The following is an 18,455-nucleotide window of genomic DNA, read 5'->3' as shown; positions in this document are numbered from 1 at the left end:
ACAGTAACGAGCGAGCAAATATACAAACATATGTACAGTATGTGTTTGCGAAATATACAAACATACGTGTACAGCTAGGTGTTTGTATCTGATATATGCAATTATGCATGACGCGCTCTCTCAGATCTCGAAAAGATACAGTCGCCTCGGGCGAGTGTAAAAAAATATTGGGTTAAAGATGTGTACCGTGCGAAGTTGGCAAGCTAAAGGTTTTCTCCTTAGAAACCGTACACAGATAACTGGGCTTTGAGAGTAAAAAATCTCCAACAGAGACTTTATAACAGTATCCACTTGGTTTAAAGAACTTTTTAGCTCAACTCTTAAATAGATTACCCACAAAAGCGGTCCACTCTCCAATTAATGGCATATTACCGATATGAAGCAACTCCATTCAGTCATAAATTCTCGCCTTGAAGCATCGAGCGATTTATGAGAACGAGTAAATAATTGGCAAATAACGCCGTCTGGTAATTACTAAAGTTTAGCCTAAGTTGACGGCAAGCGTATTGGCAGTGCCATAAAAGCACTGCCATAAAACGCGCTCCGAATTACACGAAATGCTCCCTGAGCGGTGGCAAGCATAAAAATCCATCTGAAGCGCTCTCAATAAATTATCAAAGCCGAATGAGAATACTCGATGAGCAATTGAATATTCGATTTCTATGGTCATTAATCTCCTGCACCGAAACGCTGGCAGCTAAACAGTTCCTAACTCGATTGCCAATAGCTCCGTGTATCCAGCCAATTTGACTATGCAAATAGCTGGAGTTGAACGCTCTGTGTTTTGCGAGTTGCTCTTCAAGTGCTGCCAATTAACAAGCCCTAGACATCGGATCCTCTCCCTCTGTGTGTAGGTATGTTTGCGAATCGATATTTACTCAATTAATTTATAACTTCCGCCAGCAGAGGGAGATGGCTATAGCCAAAGCGACAGCGATTTTTCATTCATAAAAAAAGGCAAGCGACCTGATGAAGCTCCGCTGATGTCGCTGCCTGTCAGCGGGTTTTTCAAGCCGAGTTGCCGCTCTCCTCTCGGCACAGGAAGCAATCATCGTGCTACAAGTCATATTAACTTACGCTGGGCGCACAAAAAATAAGTATATACCTATCTGGAAAAAAGACGGCCCCAGAATCACGGCCAGCAAAAACAGAAGCAGCAGCTGGGAGCTAAGAGCTGAGAGTTGGGAACTGAGAAGATGGGGTTGGACTTGGATCCGATCTGGTCAGCATATGTTGTCCGGCAACTTTGCGCATGCGAAAGTTGCACTCGAAACTATCAATGAAGGAGGACCCAAACCGGACCTGTTCAGGAACCCCCTTCCCCTTGCCCTTCCCTCTGAGAGCCCCTGAAGAACCCCACCTCTGTACAGGGGCTTCCAGTCGAAATGCGAGCAGGTGCACCACTTACCCACACTGGCAAACATTTCATAATGATGGATGGCCAACACAAACACACAGGCGCGCCTAAGCCGGTTTTTTAAAACAGCGCCAGTTGTTTGTATCTTTTTGTTTTGTTATTTTTTCTTATTTTCTCGTGTTGCCTCAATTAAACTGCCAGGGACGTGGTCGAAAACCCACAAAAGTGTACGGTAACTTTTGGCCCGAAAAACACAAAACACAAAGGAAAGAAGAAGCGAGATACTCGTGAAAACTGAATTAATAACGAGACGCGTCAATGTGAGAAATATATCAATTTTCAGTTGCAGATGCCGGGAATGTAAAGTTAATATTTAGCACTAACGAACTTTTCATGGAGTCCCCCAATAGGATGATTGATGGTCTGGCTCACAGTTTTGGAGTTAATAGAATGACAATAACCGGGAAGCCGTATGAGTGATGAGGGTGTGAGAAAGCCAAATTGCTAGGGACAGGAATTTTCGGAAACCGATGTTTTCGAGTAGATAACAAGGGAAAAGAACAACGTAATCGTTATACAAGACTGAGTGATACCTAGTATCACTGTTTTTTTAGAAATTATTTAGCTCTTGAGATCGCGATCATCAATGGGATGTTAGGAACCGCTGAGTTCTGTTTCTGAATTTCTAGGGGAACTAAAGGTATGCCAGTAATCAATTTGTCCCAATTTCTCGGGCTCAAAGATATCGCGAGTGGTAATACCTCTAGCTGGCGGCATTTTTGATTCGATTGGCTACGGCTCCACAGCAGTGTTAATTTTGACAAATGAACATTTCGGTTGCTGGGCATGTAGAGCATGGGGCGCAATCTGCCAGCTTATCTATAATTTACATGTTCTGACTAAACTGGGACTCCACACAAAGCACCATGTTGCGTTGTCTCTGCTTAATTGCGGCCCATCGAGCTGGCCTTTTGTGCTGGCTTTGGTCTTGGCCTCAAACTAATCAGCTCGCAGCCATTAATCTGGCCAGAGTGTCTTGTTTCGATGCAGCGGTATCTCGATTATCTAACTTTCAAGAGAGCAGTGTTGGCCGGTCGAGCGTTATGCCCGAACAGTTTTCAAAACGCCGCCAGATAACTTGAATTTCTGGCTCTTTGGTGACGGTAGACGCTTGACTGATTTTGTAGTTCTTTTTGTTTTTTTGGTTTTTGTTTAGCGGCCACACTCAACCCCATTAGGAGCCAAAAGTGCAAAATAAAAATGGGTTTTATGTCGCCCCATTAAAATTTGTGTTGGCTCCAAATGGGATCCGCTGACAATTGCAGCGCTGTTTGAGGTTGGCCCGCATCTTTTCACACGCGGCCTACATAAATCTCGAAAAGTTAATGAACGCATCCTTGAAAAAACAAATTTATTTATTCACAAAAGTATGGATAATACCGACATTTTGCCCGGCAATCAGCCGACCATTAAGTTTTATAAAAACAAATGGGTGAGCACACGGTCCCACAGTCGACGGCAAAGTTTTTAGCTGCATACATAAATAAAATTAAACAAAAAATAACAAAAACAAAACTTTAAGCCTGGTCCAGAGTGTGCGGGTGCCAAAACAAATAGTACAAAATGCGATCGTTTATGTGTATTGATTATACTTGCAAAATATTTTAAATAGACGAAGTTTTATTTTGCTCTCGAAATACATACAAAAGAAACAATTAAATATGCTATCCAAATGCTGTATTTCCGATTGATGAGTTTGTGCTTAAAATAGCTATGAATTGTTTTATGAATTTCCCGGCTTTTAGGACCTGCGTTCTATAATATTTCATACCTCAAACGGAATTTTGCTAGTTTTTGGATCGCATTTGCATAGTTATGAATTGGTTTATGGGTTTCCGTTCAAATATCACATTGAATTTTTAATGAACACTTTTTTTTTTAGCAGTTTCATAAGACTCGAAGACTTGACTAAACTAATTTTGTCTCACAAACAAAGTTCAGAGCGTCAATAAAAACGGCAAAAATATGTTGTTTGACCTTTCGGCTAGACAGGCCCGACAAGCCGACTCAGCCAATGTACCGCTCGGGGCCCAGACATTATAATTATGCAGCTGCCACATACACAGGGGCATGCAGTGGATGGATTGAAGCACGGAGCGCGGAGCGGTGGCAAGAATTGCAATCGACTCCGGCTTGGCATTTGAGCCAAGCGACAAGTGCAGCCGTCGTCGTCGTCGTCGATCGCCATCGTTGGCCAATTCAGTGCGGCATTAAACTAAGCCGTTTCAAGCCAAAAAAGCCAGGTGCGTGCCTTGGGTTCGCAAAAGCAAACCCAGACATATATACCGGACCCATGTGTACGGCTCCATACCCATACTTACACTTCGCTCCAGCTAAATTTAAATTCAGTTTAATATGCGCCGCGAACTGAGGCAAAGCCCACGTCTTTTGTGGTCTTTGTAAAGCCATTCATATGGCGGTTACCATTCATAAGCCCGTAGTTTTCTCACATATACGACCATGTATATATCTCCTTTACCTGTTCACAGCACGTAGGTTGTGTCGACGGCTCTCTTAGTTAGTTTCGCCTCTTGAACTGGTTTGGCTTTGATTTCTTTATGAGTCTATTGCTGGACCGTTTTTTACTACCTCTGGCCAGCTAGATTTCTTATTCAAATAGCCGCTCGGAGTTGTGGGTTCGGCCTACAAGAGACCAACACCAATGGCAGCTCCCTAGAGCTTTGAGATCTGGAAACTTTTCCAGGATATTGGGCACAAGGAAGAAAAATTAATTTTCCTTGGCAGCAAAAGTTTAACCATTTTCAGGAAATCACCCCGCCAAGTTTTACGATTCAGCTAAATAATATTTTCTTGCATATTTTAAGGAAGCCCCCGTTCAGACTTTCCACTTCCTCCGACTAATTTATTTTCATAGACTACATCGCTAGGTGCTCTTAGGGAGTTTTATGATTTTCAATTTATGACTAATAAAATTCGTACATTTTTTGTTGCTCACCCCGCTTTGTGGGTGTTCAAAATCTCTTAACCCACGCATGTGGCAGTTGACAAAACTGGTTGGACGACAGGCGGACTGACAACCGGAGTGGCTTACAGTCATAAAATCATCAAATCTATTACTGTTCTCTCTGCGTTTTTATTATAGTCGGTATCGAGAAAAATTGATTTTTATTTTTCCCGCCTGAACGAAAATTGTTTAATTTCGGCCAGGGCTTTTATGTATAGTTTTTCATTGGCTTTGTTCCTTTTTTTTCTGGTTTTGATGGCTTAAAAAACACGGACTCACGGTTTTATTAAAGCCTTAAATTGTTGCCAAACTTAAACATAACATTTTAGCTGACATTCCTGACGAATTCCTGCCTTGCAATAAATTCAGATTTTCAGATCCAAGCTGACCAGCCCGCAAAATACTTTCAATTTCGCATGGAAAAATATTTACTGCTGCGGCGGGGCAACAATTTCGTAAATATTCTATGGCATAGTCGAAAAAATAGTTGACACGACCGAGGGGGCAACATTTTTGTATTAATTAACGAAAGATGAAAGTCCCGAAGCGGGAGGGTCTTCACTTGAGAGCCGGGGTCATCTCTGTCCCGGTCCCGAGAACTGGCGTTCATCTAAAATGCTCATGAAGCAGAAAATAATTAATGTTAATGCCTCCAAATGGGATCGGTGTGGGTCTGGCTGGCTATGGCTTTGGCTCTGGACGCTCTAATTTGTGCAGACCGCAAAGTTCATAGCAAATTAGTTGATTAGTTTAACGTCGATGAGGCCTGGGTCCGTATCGCCGGCTCATGGCATTTGATATTGGCCAGGCCGGGCCGCATTTGTTCAGCTGCAAATTTTATAATTCAATCAGTGCTCAAACACACACTGAGCAGCCAGACAGAGACTTGGTAATGCGGCAATTTGCGAGCAGCAGGATAATTCGGGGGTTTCGGGGCCCCAACAACAATAAACAAACATTTCGAGGTCGTTAAGGCCCCCTGATCCCCACCCCACCCACCGCATCAGCATCACCATCACACTCACTCTCGATTCGCGTGATTCAAATGCGTTTTATTGTGAATTTATTAAGCGTGCCCAAGGCGCACATTAAATGCCTGGTCGGTGACAATCGAGTAAGGGTATGCGGGCTGCCAGCGATGATTAAGGCGGTTCTGGGTCAGCAATAAACTTGGCCATAAGCGGAAGACTCAAAGCCACGAAATGTTGGGTTCCAGCAAGATGGGAAGATAACTCGAGGTACTTTCCTTGGAGCAGGAAAGAGTTTTTCGTTTTAAGTCGGGATCTTTTGAGGCGACAATCTTGAAATCTGGAATTGGCATGGTCTTCTCTTTAGCTATCAATTCCTGGAACTTGAACAGAAATACTCTCAATTCAAAATAATTAAATTATACACCCCCATTCCGTGGCTTATATCGCCATGAAAACAGACAGCAGTGCCTGAGAAGTTAGGGTGGCTCAAAACCGCTTAAGTGTCAGCAGAAAATCGGCTTGGCTCACAATTTAGCCAAGTATAAGTCGCTGCCTCTGTATCTCCGCAGCTCAGTCCACAGCACATGTGGAAAATAATTGTTATGGCCGCAGCCAAATCCTTTCCCTTGCCATTTAAAACAATTTGAAACACTTTGCCGGCGCTTAACATGGCTGACAACAAATTTGACGCACCAAAGCCGCTTTAATCAATATAATAAAAGACATTTGTTAAGTTAGCAAGCAGCTAGCGAGACCAGTAACCAACAAAAAATGGTTAACAGGCGCAGATAAAGTACACAACGCAAAAAAAAAGAATTTAATTAAATTTATAACGCAAAGCCGCAAAACCCGGAGAGGAGATTTATGTGCCCGTTAATTTTGTCAAAGCGAGTAGATGCCGGCTAAGTGTCCTGCCGGCTAAAAGGAGTGTGCACAGAGCCATACAACCACCACAACAACGACGACCAAAAGCAACAGCAAACGAAACAAGACGAAAAAAAAACAAAAAAACCTCACCGGATTTCCTGTGATATGCCACAATATTTTCCATTAACGCGCTGGAGTTACCAGAAAGTGGCAGCGTGAGCGAATAAACTGGAAACTGGTCTCGATAAGGAAAAAACACAGGAAAAAAGGAGCGAAAGAGGAAAAACAAAAGGCCGAATGTGCGTTGGTCCAGGCCACTTCACTTTGCCCAGCCGGATCCTCTATTCTGGCTGCTGGGCCCTCGATTCTGGATTGTGTCTCTGGGCCTCGAAGCCTCTCAGCCCCTCAGCCTCACAGCCTTATAGCCTCACCCTCTGCGACAGTTGCTGGCTTTGTATGAGTTAATGACTTGTAGATAGTTTAACTTACAAAGCAGCCAGCCAGCATCTAGGCTCGATACACCAAGTCGATGGCGGTGGCCAGGAGAGCAAGCGAGAGGGCCAAATCGAATGGCAGTGGGCTAAAACGGGCCGGGACCTTCGAGTGCGTTGCGTTGACCATTAGTGCGACATCCGGCGTTGCGCTTCGCTTGCCACTGCCACACGTAACAACTTACGCCAGAGATGAGCGAGCATCTTATTGGCGATTTCATCTTGGGTGCTACCAAATTTTACATCAGAATATTTATTCTTTTTATAATGTTTATAGATATTTAAAAAAAAAAATGTTTGTATTTAGTAAATATTCTTAAGATTTTTATTAATTGTTTTTAGTAGTTAGAGGTTTATTCTTGTGTGTAAAAATAGTTACATTTATTAAATATTTTATTATAAGTTCAAATTTTAAGTTTAAAATTTTAACGCCAAATGAAGAGATGACTCTATAAAAAAGAAACTTAATGACGAGCATAGAGTTTGAAAGCCTGAGTTATGATCTCGATTTCAGAAAAAGTCTTATCAGAGCAAGAGGTTATAGATAAAGGTTAAAATAAAACAATAGTACATCCCGTTGATTGTGTTTTCCCTGGCGTTGTAAAAAGCAAGTCCCTGCGACAGTGAAAATGGAGCACAACTGATGCAAGCCAAATGCAGCCCAAGCTTCCTGCGTGAGTCACTTAGGGATTCAGGCATCTCTGGGTCCTTCGGCCTGGACCTGCAGAGCTCGAAAACTATTAGCAGGCTTTTGAGGCCAATGCAGGCCAGCACACTTACTTAACTTGCGGCCAGGAATCGACTTTGGCATAGGCTCAGCCGCAGGCACATGCAAAGCCAGAGTGGCGGGGGCCAGAAGGACTGCGAGTATGTACTCCCAGGACTCCCAGGGCCCCGGATCGACATCATCATCATCATCATCATCATCGAATACGAATACGGACGTACGCTCTGCGGTTAAGCAGTTAGTTTAGTTTGCGTACAATTTGTGGGACCCGTTGACAATTACAGCTGCCCCTGGGCACCCCAACTTCCACTGACCAGTGTCCAGTGGCCAGAACGACGGATGGCTGACTGGCCGACTGGCTGGTTGGTCGAAAACCCATGAATGAAATGCTAAACCGGTTGGGCCTTTGGCCTGCTGCTCATCTTTCATTTACTTTGCACTTACTTCACTCAGCAGAGTGTGTGTTTTGTAGTCTTTTCCTTACTTCTTGGGTTCTTTGCTTCCTATTCCTACTGTCACACTTCAAGGATTTCTTTGTTGGCCATCCTGGCACTGGCTTGCATATGTGTGACAATTACCCTCTGCATATTGTCTTTTCTTGGTGCCAGCGGGGTGGCTTTCCTGCCGCCGTCTCGCTGCCCTCGTGGCCGTAAACCCACAGAGTCATAGCCATAAAACCATCTACCCATCTTCCCGTCTTCCTCCCGTAATGACACTAAATGAGTTGTATGCATGTCGCTGCTGTTCTGTTCTGTTCTGTGCAGTTGCAGTGGGCCGGGTCTCAGTTTTCTCTGTTTTTGTCGTCATTGTCAGTGCAAAAACCTGTCAAGTTGTGCTGTTTTTTGTTGCCTTTTTTCGTCGTCGTCGACGTCGCTGGTTAATTGCCGCAGGAAATGTTCTGGCAGTGCCGAGTTGGTCAACTGTCGCTTGGCTTAATTGCTTGAACTTTGGCCGGCTGAGCGGCAGAATGGCAGGGGCGAATGCAAATCGAGGTGCCCTCAAAACGAATGACTAACTTCGCCTGTGGGTGGCCCCTTGGCCATTGGCCATTGGGCATTGGCCACATTTTCCCATTTCCGCCCTGACCAATTCATATCCGCTTTTCCTTAACCACCGACTTCTTCTTTCAAGACCATCTTGTCCGCTGTCTTCCCAGACAAATAATCAATTAATCCGCTGATGAAGTCCACGACATAAATGTTTGTTTTGTTTATTTGTCCAGCCATTTGTGGCCACGACTCACGCAGCGCACAGTGGCACCGAAACCAGTTTAATTGAGCAATGGGCTCGCTGAAAATAAATTAGAAATTAAACTCGTTTCGATCGGGGCGGAATTAAGAATGTTATTAGAGATTTGCGCTTGATAAATGGCTAATTCATTAGTCGAAGCTGGGCGAGAATTATTTATCGCAGATAAGGCGACAGTTGTCTTTAGCTGGCTAATTTATAAGACTCGAGAAATGATTAATCGCGCATTATTTGCCAGCAGGTTATTATAATAATCTCCCATTTAACTGCCTGACCAGGGCCCAAAAATGGAACTTTCTCCGGCACCCACACATCATTTACGTTCCGTTCCGATTTCCCACAAGACCGGTGACAGTGTGCGTGAGTTGTCAATGCTTTTATATACCTATGTAGATTGCTCTAATGCTGATTAGGTCGGCGACAAACACCCAAGCACACACACACGAACTGATGGATATAAAAGCATGGAAACACACACAATCCCCGAGTGAGTAGGCCGTTCAATTTGGTATCGAACGTGGCCGGGTCGTTTCTTTAAGACATTTTAATGCTAATGAGCCGCAAGCTGTGGATGTAGACCTACTTTGGGCTAGGTGTGGGCCGATCCAGCGCCAAACGGACTGTGCGGAGAACAGAGAAGACCGATGGATATCGACGGACAGATATACATCCATGTCTCAATGACAGCCTGAGAGTTGAGTTCCCCGGCTGACACATGTGAGCGGAAAGGAAACGAACGAAACAATTCGAATCGAACTGAATCGGAATCGGAAAAAAAGAAGTTGTTCCAAATTAGTGCGATGTGACTGAGCGACGTCGTCGGGGCTTACGCTTAAGTAATGTGTATTTTATGTGTGGGCTGTAAAACTGGGTAACCATGGCCATCTGACTCTGACTGTGACTCCGACTGCGACTCCGTTTACGACTACGACTACCATTCCGATTCCGATTCAAACTCTGGGCCCTGACAGGTCGACATCCATGTCGATTCGATGCCAATTGAACTGTTCCCATTGCCGGTGCACTTGGCAAACTACGTGCCCAAATGCCGAACGTGCCGATTAACCATGCGAATTTCCTTTCCATCTCGTTTTATTTTACACGGGGAGAAATGTCATCAAATTAATCGATGAGGAGGGGAAGCTGTTAAAGTATTACTTCTGAAGTTTAAATAAATTGTTATATTTATATCAAAAAGATGTCTTAAACTTAAAAAATAAGACGGGATTTGTTTGGGCCATTACCTCAGTATTTGCAACAATCTTTACCATTTCAATTGCTAGGAAAAATCATTTTAATCACAAAATCACTAACTAAAAATCTCTTTTTTTCTCTCTGTGCAGCTGCCACCATCTGCCACGGAATGGCTGCAGTTACGGCTCCAACTCCGGCCGTTCAGGTGGCCTCCCCGTCCGTGCAAAAGTTCCGACTAACGCCACACGATCTGCAAATACTCGAGGGCACCGACACCCTCCTCCGCTGCGAGGTGTCCAACCGGGCTGGCAAGGTTCAGTGGACCAAGGACGGCTTCGCGCTGGGCTTCTCGGCTGTTATTCCCGGATTCCCCCGCTACTCGGTGCTGGTGGATGCCAAACAGAATGCCTACAATCTGCAGATCAAGAACGCCACTCTCGAGGACGATGCGGAATACCAGTGCCAGGTGGGTCCGGCCGCTGGAAACCCGGCCATCCGGGCCAATGCCAAGCTGAGCATAGTGGCTGCCCCCAGCAGCATCGTTATCGAGGGCTATGCCCGGAATGCCCGAGTGGAGGTGGAGGAGCGCCAGAACCTCACGCTGCACTGCATCGCCGAGAACGCCAATCCGGCGGCGGAGATTGTCTGGTTCCAGGGCGAGGTTCCAGTTAGCACGGGTGAGTTTCAACAATGTTTAATAGATAGTAACTAAATAAAACTTTAGGATATTTTAAAACCAAGTTTAAATATTTATTTAGAATTTTTACATGAAAATCAATTGGTTAATTAATTAATTTAATATCAAACCTGTTACCAATCTTGGTGCTATTTTCTCCCCATGCAGTCCCCATTGTCTCGGTGAATCAAACTGCCCCGAAGCGCTTCACAACTAGCTCCACGCTGCACCTGCAGCCCCGTGCCGAGGACGATTACAAGGAGTTCTCCTGCGAGGCGAGGCACAAGGCCCTGCCCCCCGATGTCCCGATGCGCGCCCAGGTGCAGCTCTCCGTGCTCTGTAAGTGCATCCTGGATGGCCCTTTGTGCCGGCAAAGTTCCTAATCCCCCATCCCCGCCCCTTTAGATCCGCCCGGTGCTCCATTCTTCGAGGGCTACGGCCAGGGCGAATCCCTGCATCGCGGCCAGGAAGTTCAAATCGCCTGCCGCAGCCGTGGCGGGAATCCCCCGGCCCAATTGAGCTGGTACCGGAATGGCGTGGCCGTCAGTTCGCCGCAACGCACCTCGGGCCGTCTGTCGGAAAACGTTTACAAGTTCACCGCCGCCGCCGAGGACAATGGGGCTAATTTGGTGTGCGAGGCCAAGAATCTGCTGGCGACAACTCCCCTGCGCGCCGAACTCAATCTGACTGTCCTGTGTAAGTTTATTTACTCTACAGAAATCAACCAAAAAATGGGCGAATGAATAAACATTTGTATTTAATATTTGTTTCAATGAAAAAATATATTGTTTACCAAGAATGACCAATGTAAACCTTAATTTCCTGTACAGACGCCCCCAAGGACGTTTATCTAAGCGGCGCCAACCAGGCCAAGGTCGGCGATTCCGTGCAGCTGAGCTGCGTGACTGCCCCCTCGAATCCCCAGGCCCGCATCAGCTGGTCCATAAATGGACGACCGATGGAGAACAGCACCTATAAGACCACCAGTAGCTCCGACGGCGGCTGGGTGAGCAGCTCGAACATCAGCTTGACCATCGACTCGCAGAGCAGGACCTTCATCGCCGTTTGCCATGCCCTCAACACGGAACTCACACAGAATGTGGTGGGCTCACACACCGTGAATGTGCTGTGTAAGTTCACGAAGGGTTACCCTCTTACTACCCCCTGATCATATTAGCAAAATGGTTCACCACTTGAGAGGTATAATTAAATTAAAATTGCATTTTGAATTCCCCTTCTGCAGATCCCCCTTCGCCGCCCCTGCTGACAGGCTATAATGATGGTGATATTATCATCTCTGGATCTATATTGAAACTGCAGTGCAGCTCCGCCGGTGGCAATCCCCCACCCACTTTGCAGTGGTACAAGAACGATAAGATAATCAATGCTCCCTCCAAATTGGTGGACAGCAAAATCACCTCTGAACTTTCGCTTCTGGTCAACGCCTCCGACAACAATGCCATCTACAAGTGCAAGGTTCAGAACGCAGCCATTGACATACCTCTTTTCGCCACCAAGACATTGGGAGTTCATTGTAAGTAGAAATAGTACTAGTTTTTGCTTGGGAAAACCAACTTACAGGGTTATCCCAACTTAGTTCCCCCCGAAACTGTAAAGATCAGTGTGGTGCCCAAAAATCTGGTGCCCGGTATTCGAGCCAAGCTGGTCTGCGACTCCAGCTCCAGTAATCCCCCGGCCAAGATCAGTTGGTGGAAGGACGGCATTCCCGTCGAGGGACTCAACCTGGCCAATCGTCCCGGTCTCTGGGGAGGTTCGGTGTCGACACTGGAGATGTACGTGAACATAACCCAAGATCTGGATGGCATCATCTACACTTGCCAGAGTCACAACGAGGTTCTGCAGCGCAGCGTTCACGAGACCATCAGCTTGGACATACTTTGTAAGTGCTAGAGGTAGAAATAATGTGTGGCCTTCCTAACTTAGCAACACACCCCTGTTGAATCCCTTAGATCCCCCCAAGTTCGAGACCTCGCAGAGCACCACCTTCGTGGGCGTTGAGGGGGCGCCTTTCCATGTGGAGCTGATGGCCAGCGGAAACCCCATGGTAATTAGCTACACCTGGACCAAGGACGGCCTGCCCATTAGCAGCAACAGTCTGAGCGGCCAGCGTTTGATCTCCGACGGACCGCGTCTCAATATCAGTCGTCTCAGTCGCAACGATGCGGGTGTCTACATATGCGAGGCTCTGAATAGCCAGGGCACCGCGCTGCTGGAGGTCCAAGTGGCCGTCGAATGTGAGTAGTGGACTCGAAGGCTGACCCCCAAAACGACGGAACTGACTGTTTCTCCCGATTTCGTTTTCATACAGATGCCCCCACAATCACAGCGGTTAGTGAGGGTCGCAGCTTTGTGGCCGGCGAACCGGCCGTGCTGGCCTGCCACATTCAGGCCCGTCCGCTAGAGGCCGCCCATGTGCGGTGGTCCCGCGACGGCTACGACCTCGCCTCCCGCACCATCTCCAGTTTCGAGAACGGAACCGCCCTGCTGCAGATCGCCAGTGTGGAGCGCAGTGACATTGGCAACTTCACCTGCATTGTGGACAACCAAAGGGGGGCTCCCGCGGCGCAAAATGTACTCCTGGTGGTGCAAAGTAAGTATAAAGATATTAAATCGTATTAAATTAAACAAACAATGCATTGTTAAATTGCATGATTTGTTTTGAAAATATTAGAATTAAGTTATAAAGTATTGAAAACAATGTGGGTCATATATACGTCATAAAAAAAATAGTTTCATATTAAAATTAATAAAAACCGCAATGCATAAAAGACAATACAAAACAAATTTAAAATGAAAAAATACGGTTTTTTATCATTGCATTAGTATTAATTAAGTATTAATTAAACTTTATTTGATTAATTTTCACCTACCAGCTGCCCCCGAAATCGACCATTCGCCCGGCTTCACCCGCTATGCCGCCCGTTTGGGAGTTCGAGCCCAGCTGATTTGCCGTTCCCTGGCCTCTCCGCAGCCCAGTTTCATCTGGCGTCGAAATGGCAAGGATCTCAAGATGCAGCGACGCAACAAGTTCAAGACTGTGGAGCGCCAGGTGGACGCTCTCAACTATGAGTCGGCCCTGCTGATCGAGAACACCTCGGCGGATGACTACGGGCAGTACGAGTGCGTGGTGCGAAATGCTCTGGGGCAGGCCAGCACCACCCTGGAGTTCAGCAAGCCCTCGCGGCCGGATACTCCGCTGCAGCTAAGGGTGGGCAATGTGAGCGACTCGGGGGTGGAGCTAAACTGGACGCCCGGCTTTGACGGCGGCATGCAGACCTACTTCCGACTGCGGCTCAAACAGCAGGGCGAGGATAAGTACAAGTATGTGGACGCCAAGCCTGGGCACCAGAACATATCCCTGGATGGCCTGAAGCCCGGAGCCACGTACTACTTCTCCGTGATGGCGGCCAACGAGGCGGGCGGCAGTAAGTTCATGCCGGACATCAAGTTGACCCTGAGCAAGGGCTCGCAGCCCCACTCGGCGGAGTACACCGAAAAGGACGAGCTGCCCAATGTGATGATCATAGGGATCACCTCGGCCGCCATGGTCCTGTTGGTCCTGAATGCTGCCCTGGTGGCCTGGTTCGTGATTCGCCGGCAGAACAAATCCCAGAGCGAGGCGGAGCCCAGCAACGATGACGTGTACTCCAAGGACGACAGCCAGTCGGTCTATAAGGTAAGAGGATCGCTCTATTAACCCGCTAACGAGATCTAACCAACTGTTCCCGAATTCCAAAATCCTAACCAGCTGCCCATCACTGCTTTGCAGGCGGATGTGCAGAAGAAGGCGGCCGCCTCCACATATCTCGTGGAGAACGTGGACATTATCCAGTCGACGGCGTATCCGCCGAAGTACCAGGAGAGCTCCATGTGCACCCCGCCGTATCCGCTGTGCAATCCGGACTTCACCCGCACACTGCCGAATCCCAAGAGGCACAGCCAGCGGAACAGTGCCACGGGAATGATCGAGGGCATGCAGATGCGCTCCAAGGACGATCACATGCTGATCTCCAACGGCCTCTACATACCATCGCCGTCGCCCGCCTCCTCGCTGGTCATCAAGGGCAGCTATATATCCTCGCCATCGCCCGCGCCGCCAGCAGATGGATCGTACTTCAATATGAGCGACAAGTACATGTCCTATCCGCCGGTGGTAAGTTGAAAAAATATTTAAAATATATATAATAGGGGAAATCTGGAGTATTAACATTTTTCGCCTTAACTTTGTGATAATTATCAGACCCAAATATTTCGAAATGGGTAGACCAAATCCAGATCAATCTCGAGATTTTCCCACTCCCCAGTCATTCACAGCTTGTTAGAAACAACCTGTATTTATCGCATTTCTAACAACCTCTCCACCTGCCCTGTTCTTCTCATCCGCAGACTTACTAAGCCGTGCTGAGCGTCAATGACAGCCACAGACAACCCAACCCAAGCCAGCCGAACCCAGCTAGACTGATTGACATACATCATTCATAATCACCATCGAAAACACGAAAGGCAAGGCACACACACCACACACATTTGAACTGGACTGTCTTTTGGTTACGATTGGTTGTTGGCCGTTGCTGTTGGTTTTATTGAATTCTTATTTTTATTTTACGTTTGTAATTATTACTATATGACGTTGATTATTACGGAGCGCAAATGGAGAAACCATGTTGAGTGTGTTTTGAGAAAAGACATTTGCATGCGGCGCTCGAAGGCTGTGATAAGTACCTGTGCCCAAAGCTCTGGAGACGTTGGCACCACCGCAACACGGAGATGGAAACACGCAGGCCAAACGTTCGCCATCAAGACCAAACGATTCGGGGCCCCCGAAAAGCCCCGTTCACTTCGGGGGCCCGGGATATGGGATATTGGTCTGGCCACGGGGCAGGTGCGCAACCCGTTCTACAGAAATGCCTGCCCTCCACCCACTTTTAGTCCACCACAACCCGAACATCGGCAGAAGCAGCAGCATTTAGTAGACACCACAAAACAAAAGAAAACCGAACAAATAGGGGGAAGGAACAACAGAACACTCTCAAAATATTAATTCGTAGTAAGGTCCCTCGATATTAAGTAGTAGGAATTACGCATTTTAGCATTTAGCCTAAATATATTACGAGTCTGGCGAGTCGTGACTCATTCTCATTAGCAGTTGTTCAAGTTTAAGCTATCGGACATACCAATATTTATCAACATACGTACTATAAACATAAACATTAATGGATATACACACCAGGCCCGAAAAGCGTAAGCGTTCGACTTTCAACGAACCCCGATTCGAAATCACCAAACCGAAATAGCGACTTCAATTACATAAATATTTTTAAGCGTGACTTTTGCTAGACCTAAGAATCGAGACATAAATATATTCAAAATAAATATTTACAGCATTCAGCGACTTTCTTTTTATCATGCATGACAATAATTATATACATGGTAAAGAAGTTGATGCATGCACGCGAGAGCGCCAAAAATTATGCTAAAGAACTCTATAAATACAAATTCAATAAACATGTTAATTATAAATTAGACTTCAACCGCATTTGCATTTAAATTAAATTAATGAAGGAAGGACAAGAAGCGAGCTAAATACGTGTATAAAATAAAAATTCTTTAATTAAAGTAAATATTTAAATGTAATATTTAAAATATAAAATGCGAAAAAACGGTGTAGATTTACCGTTTTTTCGCATTATATTTTAGCAAAAAAAACGACAAAAAATACAACAAATTTTTGTATCTTCAAACAAAAAGAAACATTTGAATAAAATTACAAATTTTTCAAATTAAAATAATGTTCTTTCTATTGCGAAAAAAGGGGGGCCTAAATAGGAAGGTATAAAATATTTGGAAGGAACAATACAAACACATCTATTTCTTATAAAGATTATAGGCTAATTATCAAGCAATTATTAACTTATATTCCCGTCCCCACTACTCAGAATCTCTTTAAAAAATTTACCCAAGTCAGAGATATGTCCAGTATGTCGAGAAAAGGGGGACCTATATGCGAGGGTACAATGGCAATGGTTCAAGGAACCCCTTAAGGTACTGATTATTTTCAATAACAAAAAGCACCTTTTCTTCATTATAACGATTTAAGGCTAATTCTCAAGCGGTATTAAAATTAAATTCCCCGATTCCCCTACTCAGAATCTCTTTAAAGATTCACCCAAGTCAGAAATATGTCCAGTGTCATCAATCAGCGCTCTGACTTCAGTCATCATTCTTCTTTCTTTTCGCCCGGAGGCTTTCTCCTGGTGGGCGTGCCGACTTGCACCTTAAATGCCGCCTAATTGATTCTATATTTTTTGGGGCCAGACAAAGTGGCGGCATTTTGCTAGGAAGTTTTATTAATTAATAGCTACGCCGCCCGGCCAAATTAATGGAATATTTAATAATACATATTTATACCCTTGCAGAGGGTATTATGATTTCAGTCAGAAGTTTGCAACGCAGTGAAGGAGACGTTTCCGACCCCATAAAGTATATATATTCTTGATCAGCATCACAAGACGAGTCGATCTAGCCATGTCCGTCTGTCCGTCTGTCCGTCTGTCCGTCTGTCCGTCCGTCTGTCCGTCTGTCCGTCTGTCCGTCTGACCGTCTGTCCGTCTGTCCGTCTGTCTGTTTCTACGCAAACTAGTCTCTCAGTTTTTGAGCTATCGGGACGAAACTTTCGCAAAAGTCTTCTTTCTATTGCAGGTAGTATATATGTCGGAGCCGACCGGATCGGACAACTATATCTTATAGCTCCCATAGGAAGGATCGGAAGAAAAAAACTTTAAAAAATTCTAGCTTCGGTGTTTTTTGAAATATTACCTTCTACTTTTGGGGATGTTATTTTTTAAATATTTCTGAATTTCGAATTAATTATTTAAAAAATCGGACTACTATATCATATAGCTGCCATAGGAACGATCGGAAAATTAATGGAAAAGTACTAGGAAATAAATTCTAGCTTCTTTGGTTTTTATTGTATTATCTTCTACTCTAGGATATAACTCTTTTTAAATATTTCCGAATTTCAATTTTAATTTGATCAAAATCGGACGACTATATCATATAGCTGCCATAGGAACGATCGGAAAATTAATGAGAAATTTTAGAAAATTGAACATTTTTGCGATTTGTTAATTAATAGGAATGATCTGCAAGGGTATATAAGCTTCGGCTGGCCGAAGCTAGCTTCCTTTCTTGTTTTAATTTCTGAAAGACGGAATTAACGGATTGCGGACGTGGTCAGGGGCAATCAGCTTTCACAGCCTCCAGAGTTCTGCGGGCCTGACAGGTGGTCTAAAAACTGAAAACTATGTGGAGTCATTTTCCCAACTAAAGCATTTTATCATTAATTGTTGCTTCAACCTCCGGTTGAGGTCAATAAAACTGAAACTGCCATTTGTTTGGCTACACTTTGCTGACTGGCTGGGATTCGATTTTGGGTTTCGGTTCTGGGCTTTTGATATTTTAGTTTGCAGTGAAATAATTTGTTTACTTATTTTATTGATTTACAAACTCCACAAGGTTTCGGGCATACTGTATTTTATTAAATTCAGATTGCTTATTATTACAGTTAAATTGCGTATTTGTTTATTTGATGGCTCAACGCAATTCCTGTTAATTAAAACAGCAATTTCAGTTTGGGTTCCCAGCTAACTTCATAAACATTATTGACATATTTCCATAATCAAATCAGTTCTAATATAAATGCAATTTTAATTACCATGTTTGGACCGCCTGTCACCGCAAATTTCAAAGCTTTTTCTGGCTCATATACGCCTTGATTGCCACTCAGTGCAGTGGTAGAAAAATAAAACAATTAAATTTAATTTTCAGCATACCCCGTCTGAGTGCCAGTTGCAAACGGCAAGGGCAAAAAACAAC

General features: G+C 45.0%; 1 protein-coding gene across 3 annotated transcripts in view; it reads left to right on the top strand.

Moving 5' to 3' along the window:
• The window catches only part of hbs (hibris), a 38,995-nt gene extending 22,760 nt beyond the window's left edge, over positions 1–16,235 (top strand). For 2 of the 3 annotated variants that reach the window (XM_070212548.1, XM_070212547.1), the window contains exons 2-12: positions 10,030–10,557; positions 10,725–10,895; positions 10,962–11,252; positions 11,387–11,686; positions 11,800–12,090; positions 12,154–12,456; positions 12,527–12,811; positions 12,886–13,167; positions 13,451–14,253; positions 14,326–14,730; positions 14,964–16,235. In XM_070212548.1, coding sequence (XP_070068649.1) covers positions 10,030–10,557; positions 10,725–10,895; positions 10,962–11,252; positions 11,387–11,686; positions 11,800–12,090; positions 12,154–12,456; positions 12,527–12,811; positions 12,886–13,167; positions 13,451–14,253; positions 14,326–14,730; positions 14,964–14,972 — 3,668 coding nt within the window. In that variant the 3' untranslated portion in view covers positions 14,973–16,235. Of the gene's footprint in view, positions 1–9,121; positions 9,174–10,029; positions 10,558–10,724; positions 10,896–10,961; positions 11,253–11,386; positions 11,687–11,799; positions 12,091–12,153; positions 12,457–12,526; positions 12,812–12,885; positions 13,168–13,450; positions 14,254–14,325; positions 14,731–14,963 lie in introns of those variants that run through there. The other variant, XM_070212546.1, reaches the window with a different exon arrangement.
• The last annotated feature ends 2,220 nt before the right edge of the window (positions 16,236–18,455 follow it).

Source organism: Drosophila takahashii, chromosome 2R, assembly GCF_030179915.1.
Source record: "Drosophila takahashii strain IR98-3 E-12201 chromosome 2R, DtakHiC1v2, whole genome shotgun sequence".
NCBI lineage: Eukaryota > Metazoa > Arthropoda > Insecta > Diptera > Drosophilidae > Drosophila > Drosophila takahashii.
Note: the sequence above shows the minus strand (reverse complement) of the source record. Positions and strands in the feature narration are given on the sequence as shown.